Below are 24890 nucleotides of genomic sequence, written 5' to 3'. Positions count from 1 at the left end.
GGCTTGAGCTCAGTGGGGAGCCCTCTGGGGTGCCCGAGCTCAGTGGGGAGCCCTCTGGAGGGTCTGAGCTCAGTGGGGAGCCCTCTGGGGTGCCCGAGCTCAGTGGGGAGCCCTCTGGAGGGCCTGAGCTCAGTGGGTTGCCCTCAGGACTGGATGTCAGTGGAGAACCATCAGGAACACATGAGGTCAGTGGCCTGGTGGACCTAAGTGGCCTTACTTCTGGTGTCGATGGAAGTGGTGAGACCTCAGGCATTACCTTTGTAGATGCCAGTTTGGAGGAAGTGACTACAACCCCCTCAATTACAGAAGCAGAAGCAAAAGAGATTTTGGAAATCAGTGGATTGCCTTCAGGAGGTGAAGACTCATCAGGCACAGTGTCTGGAAGTTTAGATGTCAGTGGTGAGCCTTCTGGGCATGTAGACTTTGGTGGGAGTGTTTCTGGAGTGCTCGAGATGAGCGGACACCCAAGTGGAGTGATTGACAGCAGTGGAGAAGTCTCTGGAGTCGATGTCACCAGTGGTCTACTGTCTGGAGAGGAAAGTGGACTTGCCTCTGGCTTTCCCACAGTCTCTCTTGTGGATACCACTTTGGTAGAAGTTGTAACACAGATGTCGGTTGCACAAGAGGTGGGAGAAGGGCCATCTGAGATGATAGAAATCAGTGGATTTCCTTCTGGAGACAGAGGACTATCTGGAGAAGGATCTGGAGCTGTGGGGACTAGTGGGTTTCCTTCAGGGACAGGAGACTTCAGTGGACAGCCATCCGGGATCCCATACATCAGTGGAGACATCTCTGGAGCCACAGATCTAAGTGGACAATCTTCAGCAGTGACTGATATCAGTGGGGAGGCCTCAGGTCTTCCAGAAGTCACTTTAGTTACTTCTGATTTAGTAGAAGTTGTGACAAGACCAACAGTATCGCAGGAACTGGGTGGGGAAACAGCCGTCACATTTCCCTACAGTTTTGAGCCAAGTGGTGCGGCCTCTTCATCTGGTGAACTAAGTGGGGAAAGTCCTGCATTGCCAGAAAGTGGTATAGAAACATCAACAGCTTATGAAATTAGTGGGGAAACATCCACATTTCCAGAAACTAGTGTAGAAACATCCACTATTCATGAAATCAGTGGAGAGACATCTGCATTTCCTGAATTTACCACAGAAACATCAACAATTCAAGAAATCAGTGGGGAAACATCTGCATTTCCTGAAATTATCAGAGAAACATCCACAAGTCAAGAAGCCAGGGGTGAAACATCTGGCTCTCCTGAACTTAGCATAGGAACATCCACAGTTCAAGAAGTAAGCGGGGAAACCTCTGCATTTCCTGAAAGTAGCACAGAAACATCCACAACACAAGAAATCAGTGGGGAAACATCTGCATTTCCTGAAATTAGAATAGAAACGTTCACAAGTCAGGAAGCCAGGGGTGAAACATCTGGCTATCCTGAACTTAGCATAGAAACATCAACAGTCCATGAAACCAGTGGGGAAGCCTCTGCCTTTCCGGAAATCAGCATAGAAACTTCAACGGTTCACGAAATCAGTGGGGAAACATCTGCATTTCCTGAAATTAGCATAGAAACTTCAACAGTCCACGAAATCAGTGGTGATAGTTCTGCATTTCCTGAAATTAGAATAGAAACATCCACAAATCAAGAAGCTAGGGGTGAAACATCTGGCTATCCTGAAATTAGCATAGAAACATCAACAGTCCATGAAACCAGTGGGGAAGGATCTACATTTCCCGAAATCAGCATAGAAACTTCAACGGTCCACGAAATCAGTGGGGAAGGATCTGCCTTTCCTGAAATTAGCATAGAAACTTCAACAGTCCACGAAATCAGTGGGGAAACCTCTGCCTTTCCTGAAATTAGCATAGAAACTTCAACGGTCCACGAAATCAGTGGGGAAACCTCTGCCTTTCCTGAAATTAGCATAGAAACTTCAACGGTTCACGAAATCAGTGGGGAAACATCTGCATTTCCTGAAATTAGCATAGAAACTTCAACAGTCCACGAAATCAGTGGAGAAACATCTGCATTTCCTGAAATTAGAATAGAAACATCCACAAATCAAGAAGCCAGGGGTGAAACATCTGGCTATCCTGAACTTAGCATAGAAACATCAACAGTCCATGAAACCAGTGGGGAAACATCTGCATTTCCCGAAATCAACATAGAAACTTCGACAGTCCACGAACTCAATGGGGAAACATCTGCATTTCCTGAAATTCGAATAGAAACATCCACAAGTCAAGAAGCCCGAGGTGAAATCTCTGCCTTTCCTGAGATTAGCATAGAAACTTCTACAGTCCATGAAGTCAGTGGGGAAACATCTGCATTCCCTGAGATTAGCATAGAAACACCAACAAGGCAAGAAGCCAGGGGTGAAACATCTGTCTATCCTGAAATTAGCATAGAAACATCCACAGTTCAAGAAGTAAGTGGGGAAACCTCTCCATTTCCTGAAATTAAAATAGAAACATCCACAAATCAAGAAACCTGGGGTGAAACATCTGCATTTCCTGAGATTAGCATAGAAACATCCACAGTCCCCAAAACCATTGGAGAAGCATCCGCTTTGCCTGCTGGTAACATCGAAACAGCTGCCACATCTTTGGCCAGTGGTGAGCTCTCTGGTGCTCATGAGAAGGAAGTTCCTGACACAACATCTGGAGCTGTGACACACTCGATCACGGGCATTTCAGGGGAAACCTCTGTCCCAGACGTTGTAATTAGTACCAGTACTCCAGATGTTGAACCAACACAGGGACCCATGAACCCTGAAGAGGCTCAGCTTGAAATAGTGTCTTCCCCGCCTGCGGTGTCAGGACAAGAGACAGAGACAGCTGTTGTTCTAGACAATCCCCATCTGCTGGCCACCGCTACTGCTGTCCTGCCTCAAGCATCACAAGAAGCAATAGACACATTAGGACCCACTACAGAAGGTACCGTGTCTTCTTCTCATACGGAAAGGAACATGTTATGGAGGGGAAGGGAGGGAGGAGGCATAGCTGTCACATTTTGCTGCTTCTACAGCAGAGAACATTAACACGGAAGCAGGCTTGAGCAAAATATTACTGTGGTGGAAGGCCATAAATATGTGGGGGTTTCCACAGGTTGTGTTCAATAGCTTCTGTCATAACAACTGATAGTCTGCGTTTGGGCAGGTAATGCTTATCCAGCTGGCGTAACCATATCTCCAGGAGCCTCTTGGACCTCCCTCCTGCCTGCCCATGGCAATTACATGCCCCTGGGAAGAGCAGCAGAGGACCAGTTCAAGGGAAGTACCAGGAGATGCATATCTGACCTTCCCCTGCTGTACCATAGCACTATGCATCATTCACTCTTCTGAATTGCTGTTCCTGGTGGACACGGCTCACCCTAGCCATGGTGAGCAGCCTGGTGAAGTTGGCACCTGCCAGGAACATGTTGGGGGCCTCCCTTGTGCCCCCTGGGGTACCCAAGTGATCACTGGGTCATAGGTGAGCTCTCCCCTCTGTGCTGCCAGAGGTGAGGACTCAGAAATTAGTATTTTGTGAATGGTCATTGACAGTCACTGTGATGAGGCTCCTGAGTGTGACATAGCTGGGGAAGTGCTAGGGCATTCACCCCCACTCTGAAATTGCTCTTAGCCATTGCTATAACCTAAAGAAAACAACAAATTTTTTCTGCTCTTGTGGAAAAAAGAGCAAAGACATCTCCACCCACCAGAGACTTCCACCCTGGCTAGTGGATGCAGCTGAGAAGCTGGATAAGACAGGCTGCAAGTGTCTGTCCTGTTTTGTTTCTCTTTCCATGATGTGTTGACTTGCTGCCCATATCCCTGAGTGTTTATAGCACTTGCTCTGCAGTGGGAGGCTGGCCATCAGCGACCTTGCAGTGCCAAGGGGTAAGAGGCAAAGCAAGCCAGCTGGGGACAAAAATCTCTGCTCTCAGCATCATCTGTGCTGAACACAATGTTTGCATTGGGAAAATTGCTCCAATCCCTTTGGCACAGGGTGTGGGTGCCCTCTGGTCTGTGTCTTATGTTGCTCTCTGCAGCTAGAACAGGCTAAATGTGTGAGCTGATGCTCAGAGCATTGCTACCTTTTGTCAGCTCTGCTGATAAATGCCCTTCCTTCCACCCTGCCCCTTTTTGTTGTGTTTTCCCTCTCTGCCTTTGGTAGGACCCCTTGCTGCCAAGCAGTAACAGATACAATATTTAAATCTGAGTAATCATTTATGGTGAAGACACTTCGCTAGCTTTATGATGAGCAGTATTCACTTGCCATGGAGGCATTAGGATACTGCAATGCAAAGAAAATGAAATGGGACACTGTTGTGCTTTCTCATGGCTGCTTCTTGGCCAAAGAAGGAGCCCAGTCACATTAACATAGGATATTCCACAACATCCCTGGCCATGGCTTGGTTTCACTTTGGTGGCTCCTGGGGACAGGTCCCATTGCAAAACTATCAATGCTTGTGCTGCTTTATGAAGGTCATACATATGCTCAGTCCTCAATGGGCCACACATTCATGTAGGACATGTTGCTTAAGTATGGTACAAAATGTATGTGCAAAGAGATTTGCTGAGTTCCTTCTAGCAAAAGTAATATTAATTCCACCCCCTTCCCACATTACCTCCTGAACTGCTTCTTTTTGGTTAATTTACACCATTCAACGTAGGTAGCTTTTGACTCAGTAAGGGTCTGTAAGTGCAGGGCTTTGTGAAGCTCAGCCTGGTTTCTAACATCATTTCCATCCCCAAAGTGTTTCAAATGAGTCACTGCATTTCCCTCTGCGTCACTTCTCTCTCTCTGAGAAAACAGGTAATCACAAACCTTTGTTCAGTGAGGTCCTGTCTGTCTCTGCTGAGCAGCTGCACAGCAGGTGCTGCAGGAGTGGGTGAGGACAAGTCAGTGCAGTTGTTCCCACAGCACTGGTCCAGCCTGGCACAGCATCCAGGGCTTGGCAGGGTGCTCCAGGGGTTACGCACCCAAAAGCCCTCCTTGCGCACCTAATGGGATCTGCTTTTGGGCCATGCCCACTGCCATGTCCAAGCCTGGAGACAAAAACAAGATAGCAAAGGCAGGGTTGAGGGGAAGGAAGGAAACTAGCCAGTGAGGCTCAGTTGAAAAAAAAAATTAAAATAAATATTGGCCCCAAAGTATGGTTTTATTTCACGGTTTTTTCTTTTTATAAATTACCCACAAGGTGATTGCCAGATTCTTTGGAGCATTTGTTAGCCAACATTCTTGTGAAGTATTTTGAAAGAAAACCATGTGTTCAGCAGCTCATGTGTGAAGAAGCTTGAAAAATGTTCTGAAATTGGAATGTGTTGTGTATTTGCAAGTCACAGAGATGACGATGTAGCAGCTGGGGTTTCTTAGCAGGTGACAGGGAAAGGTAAGCGATGACTGCATGAAGTTTAATTGTATGCTCTTTATAAGCTACATGGGCTTCAGTACATGTGCATGGCTGGTGCTTCCACCAAGGAAGATATTCTAGGGTAAAAATTCTCTTTTTACTGGTAAGATTATTTACTACAGTGTCCCTATAGGGTTAAATGCAGTCCTGGTCAGAGTCTGAAGGAAGCTCATCCAGGTGGCAAGCAAGTGTATTGACTATGAACTTACAACACCCCCGCAACGAGGTGAACTTCTAGAGAATTAGAGCAAAGTGATGACAAAAGAAGAAAAAAAAAAGGAGAAATAATAATGCAGATTTCCTGTTTTGCGTCGTTACTCTTTACAGTACTCTGGGGATTGTGAACATGGAAAGTCTACAAAGAAGAACCATAGGCTGGAACCCAAAATGCCATTTCCCATGTTGTGGTTGCCTTTTTACCTGAAAATTCCCAATCTTGAGATTTAGCTCTTGCAAAAAGATCGGCCTTGTGCCATGCTCAGACTTCGTAGGATGTAATGGATGTTCATTAAGTGCAATTAATTTTGACTAACTTTAATGCACAGGTGAAGTTAATTCAGCTTACAGAAGGAGCTTAGAGGCATGTGGCTGTTGCCCTCTTGTCCTGTAGTTGAAGGGTTCCAGTTAGAAACAGAAGTCTTTTTAGTGGGGTGATTTAAGAAGAATGATATTTTTCTGCTCTGCTGTAGCCTCTACTTCTGTCTAAAAGCCAGAGTCAGAAGCACAGAAGACCAAATATTAACGCTTGGAGTGCCAGTATTTTTTAGTATTTAACCAAATTGAAGGCTATGCATGCACATGTCTTTAGTCAGCAGTTTGATTCCTCTGTGAGGACAGGCACCCCACAAGCTTGAAGAATTGTCCATAGGCGTGGCTTCTTCATCCAAAGTTTTGCCAACTCAGCGGGTCTTTTTACTTCTGGTAACATTTGAAGACAAGTAATTATTCGCTGAAAAAGCATGCCGGCGCTTCAGTGAAAGGCTGTGGTTTGGAGCACTCTGACCAGTTGATGACTTAAAAACATCACTCAAGTTGGGGGAAAAAAGATAAATGTGCCAATATGGCAGCTATTTATGTTAAGCTTTGCTTGCCTTTGGTGAAACAAGTTGAGGAATTCTGCTGCGTATGGGCCCAACACAGCAGAAGGTTAGAATCCAAGTGAGGAAAGATCTTGGTGGGCTTTCCTCATTCTTCACACTTTGAAAGTCCAAGGGATAGAGCTATATTGGTCCAGAGAAGATCAAGTCTAGAAAACATTCACTTGATTCATAATGTTTTACCTAATGTGGAATTAAGAGTATGCTCTCAAGATGGAGGTACCAGTCCTGGCTGAGAGACAAGGAAAAGCACAGACCATTTGTGGCTGACCAGAGGATCTGATGTCTCCTAGATATACTGTCTATTTTGCATCAGAAGTTTATTAGCTTAATTAAAAACTTTCTCTGAAGAGGCAACCTACGGCCCTGGACTAGTGTTATATACATGTCAGTTGATTTCTACACACACTATTCTAGAGGCAGAGATGTCCAAATTTCCTGAGCTCTTCCATGACAGTGTTGGACAAATCAAAGGTCCCAGCAGATCAACAGGTTCTCCTGCAAATTTGCTGTTCCCTAGATGAATATAGCTTTTTAAGGCTGTAGCAATATCTGCCCCTTCTGCTCCATGGACATTTTGATTTAATTATTGTAGTTAATTATTTTAATTACTCGTCGTAAATCACTAACTGGCTATGTGATGTTCAATGCTAACATTTTACTTAATATGTGAGAGAACTGTTTTCCACAACTCCTCCTGTTCTTTTCTTGTAGGAGTCACCCAACAATTGCTCCAATGTTTTTCTTTGCTGTTTGAGCTACAGATCGGCAGTTCAGGAGTCTCTGAAAAGCAAATTTAATTTGTACCTGGATTTTTTTTTCCTCAGTCTCTAGAATATAATTATCTAGCTGGTCTCTGAGTCCCTGTTTGAATAGTTGCACTTACAAGGAGGCCTATAAAGAAAGGGTGAGGGGCACAACAGGGACTGTTGGACATCCTGAAAATGCCTTACCTTTCCCTCTCTGCAGAACAAAAACAGGAGTTTAAATCCTAGGGTACATTTCTAAAACACTTACTTACAGCTTCAGGAAAACTATACAGTTTGTCCAGGGTTTAGGTGACAGCACCCCCTCTGTTCACAAGCTGCTTCTCCTTAGTAGATGTTTTAAGCACAAAGCTGATTTTGTTTAATGGGTATTCTTGCTCATCTTCTATACAGGCTGCCATTGAAAGAAATGCATAGATTTTATTGTTCTAAAAAGTATTAGCACTGTTTCTAGTATTGTCTTCTTAGCTTGGGATGAAGGATTTTAAAAGCATTTCCTTCTCACCACTGACACTGTGTGTTCACTTTTGCCTGCCATTTGCCTTCTGAGCAAAACCAGGACCAATCTATTTCTCTTTCATTTCTAAAGGATTTCTCTTTCCAGTTTCCATGACCTAGTACAGCAAATTGCTTTCAAAGTCATTGGGAGAATACCTACGTTGCGTTTAGTTACACAAAAAGAAAATAGTTCTGACTAAATATAGTATGTATCTGGCAATGTAAAAGGATTCTTAGGAAGAAAATGGTGAAACAAATTTGAAGTTTGCATTGTAGCTATGTAACTCCCCTTGCTTCCTCCAGCCAACAGTTTACATCTTCCAGATGCAAGACCCTGTTTACATTGGATATTTTGTTTTAATTATTTGTTTGGTTCTTTTAAATCTAGCAGTTAGACCTTGGGTCCTGTTAGTAGCAAAAAATAGAAACTGTTGTGACAATAGATTTGAATAATCTTTTGCAGCTTCTGGGTGAAATTAACTGCAGTACAAAACGTCTTCCAAAGAGCTGCTAATTTTGTGTTATCCTCAAGAAGTGAGTCAATAATATGTTCTAAATGGGCTTCCTATTCTTGGCATCACAGGGCATATTCTCCCATCTTTGTTTCAGAGCTGAAGCTCTTGAAAGCAAGGGCTGCCTCTGTTCTGCATCCCATGCCACGTTGCTTGTCCTTTGTTAGCACTGGGTAATAATAGCAGTAGTCTTGTCTTCTTGTCGGTTGATAAGCACTTGAGCTGCATCTCAAAGCAGAGCTGATTTTTTGAATGACTTCTCACCCAAGCACATAAATAGCTCGTGTCTGGGTAAGATCCTTGGATGTCAAGGTACCCGGCATCCTGTGTTGTGGAAGTGGGGGCTCTCTTCCGGCTGAGCAGAGCTGGCACACCTCGCATGCTGGCGGCTTTTCAGCTGGTTAAAGACGTATACAGTGATTTACTATCCTCATCTAGCTCTGAAGTCTGTGGAAGTGCACACATTTATGGTATATAAAAGGTTATGAAGAAAATAGCCAAGCATTTCATGATGGGATGGATGGGATGTTTATTATACAGGAGTTCTCACCTCCTGTAAATCCTATGGCTTTGATGTGAAATCCTAGAAACACCCACAAAACAGCTTGCCAGGGTTTCCAGAGACAACATCACTGCCAATTTTACCATCTACAGCTTACTTTTTGAAAAGACCTCCAGGACCTAGATTTTCTGGGAGAACCAGAACCAGCAGTGCTTCTTCTAACCCAGCTGATATGTTTTGAGTTTCCTGATATCAACTTGGTGAGGTGGTTCTACATCCAGATGGAGGCAGGGTCACTGCCCCAACAGACCAATGGACTGAAAGGGGAGTTTGGTATTTATGATCACCATGTGCTTAAAACATCTTCTTTCCAGCCATTTGCAGCACACTTCTGGGCTGGGGGGAACCAGACTGTGCCTCGCTTGTATTTGTTGTCTGTTTTCCCAATACTACCTACAACTACACACAACCTTTTTCTATGTGTCATATATAAAAATATGTATGTATATGTGTGGAGAGAAGGATATGTTATATGCAGAGATTTGTTTTTAAAGCATATATAATATTTGCAATCATATTATATACAATATCTGTAAAAGAAATTCTGTTCCAGTGTTATTCCCCAGCTGGAAATTTGTGGTGATGAATGTGTGCCTGCTCCCTCCTCCTCCAAGACCAGGGATGGCAACTCGCACTGGGTCTCAGAAGAGATCTTGGATGTGCCAAGTTTTAGTCCATGTGGCCGAAGATAGCTGAAGACTCATTATTCCCTGCAAAACATTCTGCTTTAGCTCTCATGTGTGCTTTGTTCCCACTTCTGCAGCATGCTTTCCCCTTCATGGAGCCTAGCAGACAAAGAAGAGCCTTTCCTTACTGGTTCAGCTGGATCCCACTGGAATAACAAGAACTTCTGCTGCTACTGCTTTTGGGAAGCCCAAGGGACCTCTAGAGTTGTAATCATCCCTCAGGATGCCTCATTTTCCCTTACGCTCTCTATGTTCTAGGAACTCCAAGTGTGACTAATAAGCAATAGCCAGTCAAGTTCAACTCTTCACTTCTGTAAGGCCCATGACCCCCATTTTGTTCTGGAAAGTATTTATTAGTGTCATGGAAAAAGGAACTCCAATTCTTTTCACGTTGCAGTGAACAAAGAAATCCAGAAAGCGTTAATAAGTATTTAGAAGGGCGATTTAGAGAAGAAAAAAAAATCCTTCTATCAGTGAACAACTAACTGCAAAACTGGTGTAAGGGGTCTATCAGCCATCTGAGGAACAATTGCATTGCTCGCAATGATACAGCCTAAAATAAAGATAACAACCTTCATGCTCCAAAGCACAAACCGATTTACTGTCCAAGGTCAGCAAGATTTTTTTCCATCACTTAGGCTTGTTACAGAACATGTCGACTTTTAGTTGACATATCAGACATTGGCAATGAGCTGGGCCACGGTTCTGCAGGGAGACAGTGTCTGACCAAATATACCCCAATCAGAAGATGAGAACAGACCTTGAGGAGTCACTGCTCTGCTCTGCTCTGCTATTTCCATAGCCAGTATTTTTATCATATTTGAATGTTTCCTCACTAACCCCTCTCACCCACAAGAAGAGCATGGAGTCTTAGTCAGCACTTTTAAAACCTTCCGTTTCTTCTGAGCATGAAAGAGAGAAACATTTCACATGCGGATCTAACCAGGCATCATTTAACCTAACCTGCATGGACGTGCTCCCACTTTCTTCCTTAGTCTTATTCCTTGTTTCTTGAGTTGAACGTCTCTGAAACCTTTCCATTCTGAATGATTCTTCTTCTGATTCCAAAGCTCAATAAGAAGGATTAAGGCTCAGTTTAAAGAGATACTGGAAGAAGAGATTTTACTTCCAGCACAAGTTAGATTTTACAATATATAGATACAGACTATCTACTGGCCTTCTTCAGAGCTTCCATGCTTCCTTCCTTCTGCCCCAAGATGACAGGGGATGGAAGTGCTACCCAGGCTTGTGCTAATTAGCAAGTTGAAAAACATTGGAGAGTTGGGGGCCAAACTCTTTCAATACCGACTTCTCTTTTCACCTCCAGAAAAGCAGAAAGAATCTTAAGGGCTGCTCTAGGTGGGAAACTATGAGTAGTTTCCTCCACCAAGAGGGAATCAACAGCTGGAAAAGACATACAACTTCTTCCATCCACATCACAAGCAAGAGAGAGCATAGTGGGTTCAGACAGATCTGGAGAAAATGGCACTGCATTCCAGTATTCTTCACCAAGTAAGAGGCACCCATAGCCAGGCCTAAGATCCTCAAAGGGAAAATATTGAGAGTGTCTAAATCACCTTTGAACCCACTTATTTTCTTTGCTGCACTTTCTTCATCTTCACTGAGAAGAAATTTCTTGCTCCAAGACTTCATCTGAATTATAGTTAGGAAGAAACTAGTAGCAGGTGCTGGCCCCAGGAAGGCCAGTTAGGAGCTAGAGATCTATGTCAGGATGTTTCCATCACTTATGAGAATCCCACGTTCTTCCTTGTGGACCCGTAGCTGGTGGAGACACAGGCACAAGTTTGCATGTTTGATCCATCAGGCAGAGACACTGGACAAGGAAGAATTACCACAGCTGTCAGAGATACTATGTGCTGTGTATTGGATACATCATGTTGAGCTTGTACTGATATCTTCAGAGCGGTGTTCAACCATCAAGTGAAAGAAAACCAATGCCTTCCTTGTAGGGTGGGTTGGGTCTCTTGCCTTCATTCTTCCAGCAGCAGCAGTGACAGTATGTTTTACAATAAGACCCTAGCAACTCCCAGGTTCCCCTAAAACAACTGATATTCCCTCCTAAACAAACAAGGAAACAAGTTCTCCTGTTGGAGGAGTTGTCTGCTCAGACCCCTAATGGAAGCCCTTGATTTCTTGCAGACACTGATGAGTGCCACTCAAGCCCCTGTCTGAATGGAGCTACCTGCGTTGATGGCATCGACTCTTTCAAATGCTTATGCCTTCCCAGCTACGGAGGGGACCTGTGTGAGATCGGTACGGCCTACCTGGCTTCAGCTAATCCTACTAACTGCTGCACTACTTCATTCACACCCTATCCCCAAAAAAAGCTGATATCGAGTGCTTCCATGAGTCCTGCCCTCATCTCAGTAATCTAACATCTAACAGCAGCTTAAAATACACTAGGGAAAAGCTTTGAGACTTTTGCTGATGTATTTTGATTACTTTGTTCATCACAGCACCATGTCCTCTAAGATTCCTGATTAGGAGCTTCTGGTGTCTTCTTTAGCTTTCTCTTTTTTGTTAAGTTTCTCTAGTGAAGCTCCATATAGATTGTAATGGTGTTGATCACAGAAGTCACTGCCTCTTTGGGTCAAGGGTCTTTCTGTTCATCTGTAACAGTACGGAAATATCTGAGTACATCTTCACCCCAGGCAAACTTTCTCTGCTAGACTGGAATTTCGTGGAAGGATGCTTCAACTGAGCCATGAAAAATGATTGTGTTTCTCTCTGTGAAGATGCAGCTGAGAGAAGCCTCGTTCACTCCAGGAATCACCACCGATTTGACACAGCACGACATTTTTGTCATCTCTTCAACGTGGCTTCCTCTGGCAAAATCAGCAGGGAATGTATATCTTTGAAAAAATGTGGTGACCTATTTTTCCATCAAAATTATGTACTATGACCCACACTAATACTTCTTTTTGTTTCTACAAGGAAAGAAGAAAAAGGATTTTTTTTTCTTGAAGCTGATGAAAGTCCAAACTTTTATCAGCTTAGCTGAGGGGAAGCTCTCTTGCCTTGCTCAAACAAAAGAGGAATAATGTTGCAGTTTCTTCTTCACCTTGGCATGAGTAAAAGTGCTGTATATTAGATTTTCTCCTCCCCTTTCTTTGCATCTCTCTTTCTGCTTCCAATATGAACATATGGAGTAGACCATAAGAAGGCGGCTCAGGACCATTGGGCCATCTGTCTTAACATCACTTCCCGAATGCAACCTAATCAGCCCCTGATTTACCCATCCCTGCTACCTCTTGCTGAAGATCCCTGTGACAGAACAAGAGACTTTCTACCCTGTGGCTTCTTACAATCTTGTTTGGTCCAAGCCAGGCTTAATTTCCGCTCTTCTGTGATTTATGGGTTCATGATGCCTGAGGACCATAGCCTGGGAGATGCAAGAGAAAGCAAATGCCCAAATTTGGTGGTGAATGTAAATCGTCATTATTACTGTGAGGAAACCTTCCTTTCTATAACATCTATTGGTCTCCAAGAATAGCAGGACACCTTAGGTGAGCTCTGCCATCTGTGCACACAGACAGTCCTTGACACCACGACAGTGTCCCTACCAGAGAACAAGATTTTCATTGTTCTTTTCCAAGACGATTGCTGTCATATTGACCCATAAGCAACAGTTATGTAGGAAAGAGTGCCTTTTCTCCTAGGAAATACCTGGCCGAGGTTCTGTGCCATGCGCTGTCCCACCCCAGGCTGTGATGACAAGGAGTGGTGTTCAAACTGCTGGAAAAGAGTCTTAAATCTCAAAAGATGGAGTGTGTTCTCTGCTCACCTTGTGCAAGCGATCTGCTTCAGCTACTTCAGATAATCCATTTGAGCTGTTGAAGAAGGAAGAAAATGTTTTTAATGCCTCAACTAGCAACCCTTCCAACATCTCTGAAGAGTCTGCAATCTCCAGTTGGAAGAACACCAGATGGGTGGATTAGGAGAAATTAGTGTGATTGAAGGTGACAAATGCTTTGACCTGCCAAGTTTAACAACAGAAGAAAAAAACTGAGTACAGAAAAACTCACTAGAGAGAGGGAGAGAGCCATGAGGACTCAAGAAAGCCTACCACTCCAAGAGCAGCAAGTGCCTGAGAAAGGGTGGTAGATCATTCATTTGAAAGGCTGAGGTTAAATACATTTCTGTTTCCTTCAGACACATGGAGCAGATGTGTGGTGTTGCATTGCATGGGAGCTGCTGAAGGTCTTTTCTGATGGTTTCTCCATTTGCCTCTGCTTTCCCCTGTCTGTGGTTTCATTTTTTTTATATTAATATGTTAAATTCTTCAGTGTTTCTCAGATGGTAAAAGATGTTCTGAAAAGGTGAGAAATTTTTGTACTTTTCTAGCAGCTTCTAAGTTTCTTCCTTTAGATTTCTTTTTTTCTCTCCACCATGGTAAGTTCCTGCCCCTGTCTCTTTTCTCCCACCCCTGTAGTCTTGCTTTTGCCCCAGAGCCCCAGAACCACACCAAGAGATGCAACCACCTGAACCTGGGCTCTCCTCCCCTCTTTCCTTTTCAACACATAGGTGTTGATACTGGGCATCTGGATTCAGGTTTTGGAGTTTCTTTCCAAAGCAAGAAGGCTCTGCAGGCCAGCACAAGTGGGAAGAGAGGTGTTCTTGCTTGGTCAGTTCCTCAAAAACAGAGTCCAGGAGCTTGACACAGGGATTGAATTGCTCAGGAGTAAGTTTGTATCACTCAAGCTTTCTAGTAGCACTGGTCACGTTACTGCAAACACAGGGTATTCAACAAAGGCTTTCCTCTCTGAGTATGTCTTGGATGCCTTCTGATCATTTTCCATGGGATTTCCCATAGGCAACAGTGTCAAGGTTTGCTTTTTAGTGGAAGTGACTACGTGCTGTTCCATGTCATGAGAGCATGAGCTGCTAAAAGGTGAGTTGGAACCCTTCCAGACCCATGCACCAACTCTTTTTCATCCCTCCTTTGTGTGTTTCAGACCTGGAAAACTGTGAGGAAGGCTGGATCAAGTTCCAGGGCCACTGCTACAGGCATTTTGAAGAGAGGGAGACTTGGATGAATGCAGAGACCAGATGCCGACAACATCAAGCCCACCTGAGCAGTATCATCACCCCAGAAGAGCAAGAATTTGTGAACAGTGAGTGCTGGGGGCAGGCTGAAACTGGGCAAGGGTTGATCCATTGGACTCTGAGTCTATGGGCAGATTTCTCCAAAATGATGTAATAACCACAGGTTCCCCCACTGGCACTCAGATATTTCCTAATAAGGTCTCACCTTTATGTGGAAGAGGAAGAACCATGCAGCCATGAGACAGAGGAGGGCCCTTTCTCAGCTAGGACAGATCTTTGCTCTTACCACATTGCTGATGTAGCTTGTTCACGAGTTATTCACTTGCTGCAACAAGTGCTCTGACCCATGCCAATGTGGGTGGATCCATGCTCATGGCATGCTGAGTGTGGAGTAAGATGGGCAAACATGATGCAGGGAATAAAGGACATCAGGGGGTAGTGACTGGGAAGGAGCCAAATGACCCAAAGGCTCCAGGGCCAGAGGCAGCTGAGGTGGCAAAGAAATGTTTCCAACAAGGTGTAAAGGAACTATGACCCACTCTTCTCTCCCCCTCTGCCTCTTCCAGGCCACGCACAGGACTACCAGTGGATCGGCCTCAGCGACAGAGCTGTGGAGAACGACTTCCGTTGGTCCGACGGGCACTCCCTGGTGAGCCTGCAGCCTGGGGTGTGGGCAGGCGCTGGCTTTTGGTGGAGGGGAAGAGGTTCCTCTTGGGTGGGAGGAGCCCTATGAGTTACATACTGAGTGCTTGGGCTGGGCATTGAGTAGAGGCAGCCCTATACTTTGTAGGGCTCATGGTTTTTCCAAGCCAAGTAAAGATGTTCAGTTCAGCTCCTGGTCACCATCACGATAGAAATAACCGCTGTAGTAGCAGTGCTGGCAACACATGCTCTCTGCTGGTGACATGCATAGGGGAGGCAGCAGCAGGGATGAAGGAGGGACTAGGAGAGAGGGCTCAGCCTTAGGTAAAGGGCTTTCCCCTCTTGGCAGCAATTTGAGAACTGGCGGCCCAACCAACCCGATAACTTCTTTGCGGCGGGTGAGGACTGCGTTGTGATGATCTGGCACGAGCAAGGCGAATGGAACGACGTTCCCTGCAACTATCATCTCCCCTTCACCTGCAAGAAAGGAACAGGTCAGCACCCTGCACTGCGCTGGCAAGGATGGGGGGCTTAGGCAGCGGCTGTGGGGCTGGAGCTATGGCCAGGGTTTCATGTCCCCACGCAGAGCAGTGCCCTGACTGCAGCGCCACCCACACACACCAGGTCCATGCCCTCCCATGGACATGAGTGGCTGTTGTAATGCCCAGCTCTCACTGAATATCCGAGAGGCAGGAATGGAAACCTGAGACAGACCGCTGCTTAATTTCAAGGCCCATCACAGAATTTCCATATTCTCCTACCCCTAAATTTTGTGGACAGAGGCAATCTGAAAGGGATTTAAGGTTTTATGAACTTTTTAATCAACTGTCCCTTTTTTGTATTGCCTCTGTCCCCCCATCTTTTGTCATGTGTGTGTCATCTGCTCCCCCAAACAAAGGAATGATCCTTCTGTGAATGTAGCAAAAAAAGTCCAGCAGACTCAGGTGATGGCACCTGGCCAGATGGGACCCAGGCACCTTCCAGATGTTTTTCCAAGAGGGGAATAACAGGGGAGGGCATTGCTCCCACTGCATCTCAGGGCTGGGAAGGGGTGGCTGTGGATATGGCTTCCTCTTTCTACCCTAGAAGTAGCTGTCTTTCAAGCAGCCACTGCACATTCCCTCTCTCCAGCACAAAGAGACCCCATGGGACAGGGTGCAGGAGAAGCAGAGTGACGAGGTTGTGCGTGCCCAGCCTGTGATAGGCAGGCGGGAGCTGCCTGGGTGTGAGCTGCCTGCTCAGCCAGACAGGACTCCTTACACTCTCCATGTCTCTGCCCATCTCCTGCAGTGGCCTGCGGGGACCCCCCCGTGGTGGATAATGCCAGGACCTTTGGTAGGAAGAAGGACCGCTATGAAATAAACTCCATGGTGCGGTACCAGTGCAACCAAGGCTACATCCAGCGCCACGTGCCCACGATTCGGTGCCAGCCCAACGGGCAGTGGGAGGAGCCACGGATATCTTGCATAAACCGTACGTCTCGGCCCCTTCACCTTCGGGATAAGGATGATGCGTCCCTGCAGCTGGGAGAAGGAGCTGGGAATGAGGGGGGCGTTGCCTTAGGGTGCAGGTTAGCTCCAAGCCAGGCAGAAGGGGACCTCATGGTCCCCCTGACTTGTTGAAAGCTCCCCTGTGATGGGGCAGTGGGAGGTGGCATCTTCTGGGCAGGTGTGGACCACAGGGGCTGGCTGGAGGGACAGCCTGGGCAATTCCTGCCCTGGAGGTTGCTCCCCCTAGGCAGGGCAGGGGCAGCTCTGGAGCCAGGAAAGGGCAACAGCTTGCTAAAGAAAGGAAAGAAAAAGAAACAGCTCTGAAAGGGTAAGTTTTGGCACTACCTGCATCAGCAGAGAATAGGAGCAGGCAGCTATGCCCCCACCTAGTCCTCCCTGGCATTCCCCTGCCCTGGAAGTGGGCAGGAGCCCTGCTGAGCCAAAGGCCAAGAGACAGGGCTGGGCTCCTGACCCTTCTCCTGTCAGGCCTCCAGCTGACGGCAGCCAGCCCTCTTCCACTGGCGTCCCAGCCCACTCCCAGGCCTGTCTACGCCCCTGTTCCATCCCTGCTCGCCTGCAGCTTCCCAATAATTTTGTCAGCCTCAGCCAAATCACATCTGTCCAGTGGCCTCCTTGCCAGGTCCTATTCCAGCTGGGCAATTCCAGCTAAAGCAACAGTCCCACAGCCAGGGAAAGTCGATACATGCTTAAGGGACAAACCTCCGCTCCAGGAAGGAGGTGGAAGGAGGGGATGGAGGAGGTGTCTGAGGGTGACTGCGTGGTGTGGACCAAGCCACTGACTCCCTTGGCTCTGCCGCAGACTTGGAGAGCTGCAGGCTGCTCCCAGCACAGACTGTCATTGACCTAGGCTGTTCCAAATCAGCTTTTGCTGCTTCCAGCAAAACCCTCCTGCAATTAGCGCACCAGAACAGTGCCAACTTTGAGGGAGACTGGCAGCAAACATCAGGCAGAAACCTTGTCCCTGCCAGCCAGGCAGGGCTGTTTCCCCTCCTGTGCCCTGAGCACATCCCACTGCTGATGGAGATTTCCCTCTCTGTCCCAGCAGTCAGGGAGGGACTGGCGGTGGGGGAGACAGGAAGCCGTCCCTGTGCCCATCCCATTAGCAGAGCTGCCCCTCCTAGCTAGGCACAGGGAAGGGATGGGATGAGCATCCGCAGAGAGGATGCTCCTGCCCAGGCTCCAGGGAGGCACCTGGGCACCTTCACCCCTGGGTAAAGCAAACCTCAGCTGCGCGGGCGAAAGAAGGGCCGATTGTGTGCGGGCAAGAAGCCTGGCGCCGGGGCACACACAGCCGCTCACCGGGCAACGCTGCCTGCGGCTGCCTGTGTTTATCCAGGGAGCCAGGGGCTGGGGTGGCCAGCACAGGACAAGCAGCCTCTCTGTCCTGGCTCCTGCTAACAAGGTGCTTTTTCTTCTCCTCCGTCTTCCACAGCCTCCAACTACCAGCGCAGGCTATATAAGAGGAGCGCCAGGAGCCGGTTGAGACCCAACGGCAAAGACATGCACAGACCCACCCATTAGAGCGGGGCAAGAGAGACCAAGGGGGAAAGAGAGAAAGAAAAAGAGAGATTTTTAACGGAACAATTATATTAACAGAGTCAATTTCTTCTTCTTGTTGTTGCTTTTTTGTCATATAAGGAAACAAAAATTATATTAAAGACAAACCCATCTTTGTGTATATATAAAAAAAAAAATAATGTTTTTTCCAAGCACCAAAGCAAAGCGAATTAGATCTCAGCATTTTTACTAACCGTCCGGTTCCAATTATCTTCGTGCCTTCGGGGACAGGGAGGGGGGTGGGCTCGCAGAGGGCAGGGGGTTAAGTTAAATAATAAAGATGATTATTTTTTCCTGATTTTATCCATGAACAATGTAATTATTTCTGTTATTTAATCTCCCGGGTGAACAGCACCTTTCAAGGTTTTATTTTTTTTTCCCAGAACCCTCCTACTGCTGCAGTGCGTCAGGGCGGGTAGGGAGGGCTGGGGGGTTGTGGTGGAAGGAGCTGCAGGAGGAGAGATGCGAGGGGATGTTGAGACCCAGGCGCTGGGGGCTGCAGCCCCTCTCTGCTTCCCCACCACCCTCCCTGCAGCACAGTGCCCGTCCTGGGACGACGTGCTCTTTCCAGGGGACCGTGCGGGGCACCAGTGTTCCCTGCACCTATTTATATTTTTGAACATAGCCTATTTTGAAAGAATGATAAATAATAATAATAATAAAGAGAGTGAAATTGGAATGGGCACTTTGTTAATGTTGGTTTTTTGGGGGACGGGTAGTGTCTGTGTGGGCTGGGTTTGGGGGCGCCTCCCATGACAAGGGAGCGGGGAAGAAACTGGAGCAGGGTCCTCCAGGCTACCTGGGACTGGCCCAGCCCTGGGGACAACAGAGGTGGGGGAGGGTGGTTTCCAAGCCTCAGCCAAAGAAGGACCCTAGGATAGGACATTACCACCCCTGTTCAGCTCTCGCCCCAGGCAGGGGTTAACCCACATGCCTAAAACTCATCACCAGTGGGAAATGCTTCACCCTCCAACTTCCAGGCCTGACACCCAGGGGGTTAATTAACACTCATTAATGAGGAAGCACCGAGCCCTTGCAGGAGCTCTGGTGGGCACAGGGCTGAGCCAGTGGCAATGAGATGCTGCTCAGCCAAGGAGGAGACAGCCCCTAGATGTCCAGCTGGGGATCCCCAAATCTTCTCAACATGGCAGACCCCTCGTTTGTGCTGGGACAGACATGGGGACACAGCCACGTCACTCCAGAGCTTTCTCCACTGATTTATTAGAAGAGGTCCAGGAAAATACATCTTTTCATAACCAAATGCTTGAAGAAGGCAGCACCGGAGTTCAAGTGGAGTCTGGGAGAGGAGTATGTGGAGATAAGGCACTGGTGCTCCCACATGGACAGGCACGATGGCAACCTTCAGCAGGACAAGGACGGGGCTGGAAGAGAGGCTGGGATGCAACGGAGACACCCACTCTCTGCCTCTGGCCGAATCCAGCCTCGCCTCACTCCCACCCCACAAGCTCAGGGGCAGGACCAGCCTGGAAGGGCAGGCGGGTGTCAGTGACATGCTGCCACTGCAGGAAGGGGCCACCACCCACAGGGCGGCAGAGGCAAAGCGGTGTGGCAGCAGCTATGGGGATCGTCCTCGTGCACACCCCATGCTGTGGACAATCCTGCGCTACCCCAGCTGGCAGCCACCCTGAGCAGCTGCATCTGCTGGCTGCTGAGCAAGAAAGGAAACAAAATAAACAAAAAGAAGCCTCCCCCCCCACCCCACCTCCCCCCAGTCATCCCCAAAACAGCCCTGGGAAACACCTGACGCCAGGCACCGTCAGGCTGGAAACATCCTCCCGGCCAAGGAGCCCTCCCAGCTCCTTATCTCTCCTTGTAGCAGAAGACCCCAAACCTGCCCTTGCTGGGGAAGCCGAAGCTGCGGACACCAGGCTCCGCAGGGCCGCAGTTGGCCCGGGGCTTGGTGATGGGGTAGCGGACGCTGCCATCTGCCAGCCAGCCGGCATCGCAGCGGTCCAGCCCCAGGAACTTCCAGGCGGAGTAGAGCTGCCCCACCCGGGCGATCTCAGCCCCCATGTCCTGGCAGCTCTGCTTGGCCTCCTCCAGTGTCATCCCGGCTGGATGGCCCAGGTAGAAAACGTCTCCTAGGAGGGAGATGGGAGCATCAGTGCTAAGCATCATCTGGAGCATCCCTGCCTGGAGCATCCCTACCGGAGCATCCCTGCCTGGGCTAAACCCTGTGCCCTAAGGGAGGACATGGGATGCCACTGCTAAGGCACAGCATCTTCCCCAGGATCCCACCCCACAGCCCCTGGCCCAGCACCCACCTCTGAGCGCAGAGGAGAAGCAGAAGGCATCAAAGCGGTGCAGGTGCCGGTGGCGTGGGCCGTAGCTGCGGATGCCTGGGGCGAGGTGCAGCCCACCACAGGGCTTGCGGGGCAGGCGGATGGGGTACTGCACGGTGCCGTCAGCCAGCCAGCCTGCATTGCACCAGTCCAGCCCCTCGCTCCAGGCCTGGAAAAGCTGGTTGAAGGTGGCGAGGATGGCACCCTGATCCTGGCACACTCGCTTGGCTTCATGGAAGTTGAGCCTGTACTGCCCGCGGGGAGGCTGGTAGGGGAACACGATACCTGGGGGCAGATGGGGCACTCAGCCAGCTCCGCGGGCAGACCACCCACCCCATCTGGCACTGCAGGGGTCCCCAACCCATCCCAAATTCCGGTTCTGGGACAGGGACCACCCCGGGGTGGCACAGCCCAAGACTCAGGCATGCAGGGATGGGGCAGCTCCCGACATGCAGCCGCCAGCGGCGAGATGCCAGCGACATCTGGTGGAACAAGGACACAGGGGCTCGGTCCTGGGGACACGTGGACCACCTTCATGGTGACAGCACCAGCACATACAGGGAGGAACAGACTATGATAACAGGGATGCCGGGACCACCACCACACGGATCTATGGACCACGGTCCTGGGGACACAGGGAAGTATGGACCACCCCTGTGGGGACGGACAGACCATTGGCATGGGGATGTACAGGCTACAGGAACGGGGGCACAAGGCCCAGCATCACAGGGGCATATGGGGCAGATTGCAGGGACACATCGACCACCAACATGGGGATGGATGGACCACTTTCAGAGGGGCAGATCGACCACAGGAACATGTGTGCCACCACCACCACGGACCACAGTCACAGGGACTGGTGGGGCCAAGCCACGATGGGAGAGAGGACCCGGGGGCCGAGGGCGTGGGCAGGGGCACAGCAAGGGGGACATTTCCACAGCTCTGAGCTTGGCAGTGGAGCCAGGGCTGAGTCAGGTCCCTCATGACAAGTGAGCAAGAGGGGTTGGACCAATCACCAACCTTCCTCACAAGATGATGTGGATACCCAGAGCTGGGACGCGAAGGGGCGGATGCAAATGATGCAGCACAGTGGGAAGATGTGTGGGCAGAGGCAGGAAACGCTGTGGCCACGGGGCTACCCCCAACTCTGACTCCACAGCAGCATCCCCAGCATCCCAGATGGGCAGACTGCTCTGGGCTTACTCAGTGCTAACACCCCACAGTCAGACAGCCGCAAGCTACCACCCTGTCACACTGAGCATCCCAGCCACTTTCTGACAACGATTGGGCTCCCTGACCCCCCTGCCACGCTACCTCCCCAAGGAAGGGGTGCCACAGGAAGGCCAGGCTCACTGGCTCAGCACAGGGGGTTGCACAGTCCCCACTGTGTCCCCACCTTGCAACCGGAGGTCCACCACATCACTCTCATCCTCAAGCCCATCAATGACCTCGCAGCGGTATTTGCCATCATCCTGCAAGCGCACATCGCTGATGACCAGCGAGGCCTCACGCTGGCCAGATTGGCGGAGGTGTACACGGCCCTGGAAGGCCCCAAAGGCCACGGAGGTCTTGCCAATAGCCACCAGCACGTCCTGCTCCTTGGAGTAGTCGTCCCGCAGCTTGGACCACTTGATGCGGATCTTGCGCTTGGCCTCCAGGTCAGGTTCATAATGATAGTGGCAGGGCAGGGTGACATTGGCACCATTGGAGCTGTAGACAGGGTCTTTGGTGGTCTCCACTACAAGCTTGACCCCGTTGAAGTAAACCACTGGGGACAGGGAGGGAAGGCACGAAGTGTGGGTCACAGTCCAGTGCTGGGCAGTGTCCCCAAAACTCCCTGCAGCTGCTCCGCTCCCTTCCTCCAGCCACCTCCTCTTCTGCCTGAGCATCCCATGAGGATCCCTTGAGCATCCCTGGAGCAACCCCCCTGCTCCCCTGAGTCCCATATTTCCCCCAAGACATGGGTGTCAGCCCCATCCCAGAGGCAGGGGGGATTTCAACCCCTTGCACCGACCTGCCAGCCCTACTATTCCCCAATATACCTTTCTCCTGCCCGTCGCCCTTGTCGTTCATGACGTGGTTGTAGTAGAAGCCATTGTAGAAGGGGTGGTGGGAGCCACTGGCCAACCGCAGCAGGGTGGCCTCCAGGAGCAGCAGGAGCAGCAGCATGGCTGGGGAGCGAGGCCAAACCCTGAGCCAGAGCTGCCAAGGGGGAAAGGCCTGCGGTAACACCCCAAAATAACCAGGAGGGCCCCAGCACTGCCTGGCACAAAGGGCAGGCAAACCCCATCACAGGGATGCAAGGAGAGGGATGGGAATAGCCTGCAAAGAGGCTAGCCTGCCTGCAGGGGAGGGTGCAGACAACCTGAGCCATGTCCACAGACAGGGTTCCCAGTCCCCTCCATCCTCATCCTCCTGCCTGGGTCATGCTGCACACCACTGCATTCGCCACTGCTGCCCATTGGGGCTTGTGGAGCAGCCAACCCAGAGTGGGGAGCTGAGACCAAGCTAGGGAGGGGGCAGTCCAGGGGAAACCGGATCCCAGGGCATCCTTTGAACAGGGAGCACTGGGAAAACATCATATGGGGTGTGGGGGGGGAGAGAAGTGACCAAGCTCCGCTGTAAGCTGCAAGCTTGGTTTACAGAGGCAGCCAAGCATGCAACGCAGCCGAGGAGGGGAGGAGAGAGCTCCAAGCTGCCTCCACTGCCCCAGCACCGGACAAAGCCCAGCGGCACGCAGCTGGCCCGGCCAAGGACCACCAGCTCCGATCCAGGGCTGCCACTTTGCGCCACAGACGCAGCTGGTGCTCACCCCATGCAACATGTATCGCTTCCAAACCACGTCCTCGGGAGGGGGCGGGAGGAGGAAGCCTGGCTGCCCCACGGCACCAGAGACCTGCGCTGCCCCAAGCTCTGAGTGCCCCGGGCACCCCAGGGTGCCCTGCCTTGGGCTCACCCAAGGTGCCTCGCAGCAGTATTTGCTGGCTTGCGAGCTTTTCCAGAGCCAGCAGAGGGGGCCCGGCACCCAGCAAGGCTCTGGCAGCCCCCCTCCAAGACTGGGAGGGATCTGACATCTGTGTCCCCTGCTTAGATAAGGTTTATGAGTGTCTGCAAAGGTGCCCCCAGCCCAGGGGGCTGTGGAAGAGCGGGTGCTCTACCCCCGGCAGGGTCCGATACAAGGTACAGTGGTGGTCTCTGAGGACCAGGGCGTGCAACCAGCTGCTCTCACCACGAGTTTCTCACACCCAGGCTCTTCGTGGTTGGTGCCGCTGCTCACCTTCCCGTGAGGTGCAACCCATGCTTGCCACCACCAAGGTCTGCGGATCCAGTGCCAGAGGGCACAGGGTGCACCCGCTCGACGGCCGGCACAGCCCCAGGAGGGTGGCGGCAGCGGCGCGTGGCACGGCAGGCATGGGAGCCCGGCAGGCACGCCGCCACGTGCTGCCCACGCGTGGCAGGGCAGGCTCGAGGCACCGGCAGCTTCGTACCTCGGTTTGGGGGGCACCAGCCCTGGCCCCCCTGTGCTGCTGATGCCTAGCCACCCACCAGAGCCCAGCGTTGCGGTGACAGGCCAGGGGGTCCAGCATCCTCAGCCACAATGCCAATGAGCATTGTGCTGTAGTACCCACCGGAGCAATGCCTGGCACCTTCTGCAGTGATGCCCAGCACCCTCCATGGTGATGCCATCCCTCCCTGCCCTCCACGGCAAGCAGGGTGCCCACCACCCCGGGGTGCCAGCCCTCCCCAGCCCCAGCACCGGGACCATGCCCTACTCACGCTGGTTGCAGGCAGGCTGCAGGCAGGCGTGCAGGCAAGCTGCAGGCAGATGCACTGTGTTTAGGGCTCTTGCAGGGCTGGGAGGAAGCAGCTCCAGGGCCTGCCTCTTAAAGGGAAACACACACCTTTCCCAACCCCTTGCTCGCAGCCCGGAGCTGGGGTGGGTGCCCCCGGCCCCCCACCTGCCTGCCGTGCCTGGGCAACAGCCTCGCCATGCGCCTGCACGCTGCCCGCACGCTGCCCGCACGCTGCCCACATGCCTCATCTGTGATGTGCCAGATGCCAGCATTGCCTCTGGCTTGGAGGGGAGAGCAGCAGGGAGCAGGGTGCCCCATTGGGCCTTGTGGGACCCCGTGATGCAAAGTCCTGGTGAAGCTGTGGTGCCATGGGAGAAGAGCCATCCCTTGCCCCAAGTCCCATCGGGGGGACTGGCTGTGGTCCCCAGGCAATGGTGGTGTCAAGCACACATGTGGCAGGAGCACGCCAGGCACGTGCAGCTCAGAA

At 50.2% G+C, this 24890-nt stretch overlaps 2 protein-coding genes across 4 annotated transcripts in view; one reads left to right on the top strand and one right to left on the bottom strand.

Annotated features, from left to right (window-relative positions):
• The window catches only part of ACAN (aggrecan), a 28713-nt gene extending 10157 nt beyond the window's left edge, over positions 1-18556 (top strand). The window contains exons 12-18 of the mRNA XM_075100958.1: positions 1-2946; positions 11690-11803; positions 14506-14664; positions 15163-15245; positions 15588-15732; positions 16529-16711; positions 18182-18556. Coding sequence (XP_074957059.1) covers positions 1-2946; positions 11690-11803; positions 14506-14664; positions 15163-15245; positions 15588-15732; positions 16529-16711; positions 18182-18270 — 3719 coding nt within the window. The 3' untranslated portion in view covers positions 18271-18556. The remainder of the gene's footprint in view (positions 2947-11689; positions 11804-14505; positions 14665-15162; positions 15246-15587; positions 15733-16528; positions 16712-18181) is intronic.
• A 947-nt stretch (positions 18557-19503) lies between these two features.
• Positions 19504-24475, bottom strand: HAPLN3 (hyaluronan and proteoglycan link protein 3). 3 transcript variants are annotated; one of them, XM_075100584.1, is made up of 5 exons: positions 24387-24475; positions 22652-22811; positions 22006-22377; positions 20592-20894; positions 19504-20408 (listed from the first exon to the last, which is right to left on the bottom strand). In XM_075100584.1, the coding sequence occupies exons 2-5, from the start codon at positions 22776-22778 to the stop codon at positions 20128-20130; spliced, it is 1083 nt and encodes a 360-aa protein (XP_074956685.1). In that variant the 5' UTR covers positions 22779-22811; positions 24387-24475; the 3' UTR covers positions 19504-20127. The 3 variants fall into 3 exon arrangements, with proteins under 3 accessions (XP_074956685.1, XP_074956684.1, XP_074956686.1); XM_075100583.1 differs by having other exon boundaries at positions 22652-22780; positions 24387-24472; XM_075100585.1 differs by having other exon boundaries at positions 22652-22829; positions 24387-24454.
• Positions 24476-24890: the final 415 nt, after the last annotated feature.

Source organism: Phalacrocorax aristotelis, chromosome 7, assembly GCF_949628215.1.
Source record: "Phalacrocorax aristotelis chromosome 7, bGulAri2.1, whole genome shotgun sequence".
Classification (NCBI taxonomy): domain Eukaryota; kingdom Metazoa; phylum Chordata; class Aves; order Suliformes; family Phalacrocoracidae; genus Phalacrocorax; species Phalacrocorax aristotelis.
Note: the sequence above shows the minus strand (reverse complement) of the source record. Positions and strands in the feature narration are given on the sequence as shown.

Excerpts from the sequence above, each read along its gene's own strand:
- HAPLN3 (XM_075100584.1), bottom strand. The coding sequence starts at position 22,778 with ATGCTGCTGCTCCTGCTGCTCCTGGAGGCCACCCTGCTGCGGTTGGCC. Across the intron at positions 20,895-22,005 it reads GGTGGACCTCCGGTTGCAAG|GTATCGTGTTCCCCTACCAG; the intron begins GTGGGGACACAG and ends ATCTGCCCCCAG. Across the intron at positions 20,409-20,591 it reads CTTCTCCTCTGCGCTCAGAG|GAGACGTTTTCTACCTGGGC; the intron begins GTGGGTGCTGGG and ends TCTCCCTCCTAG.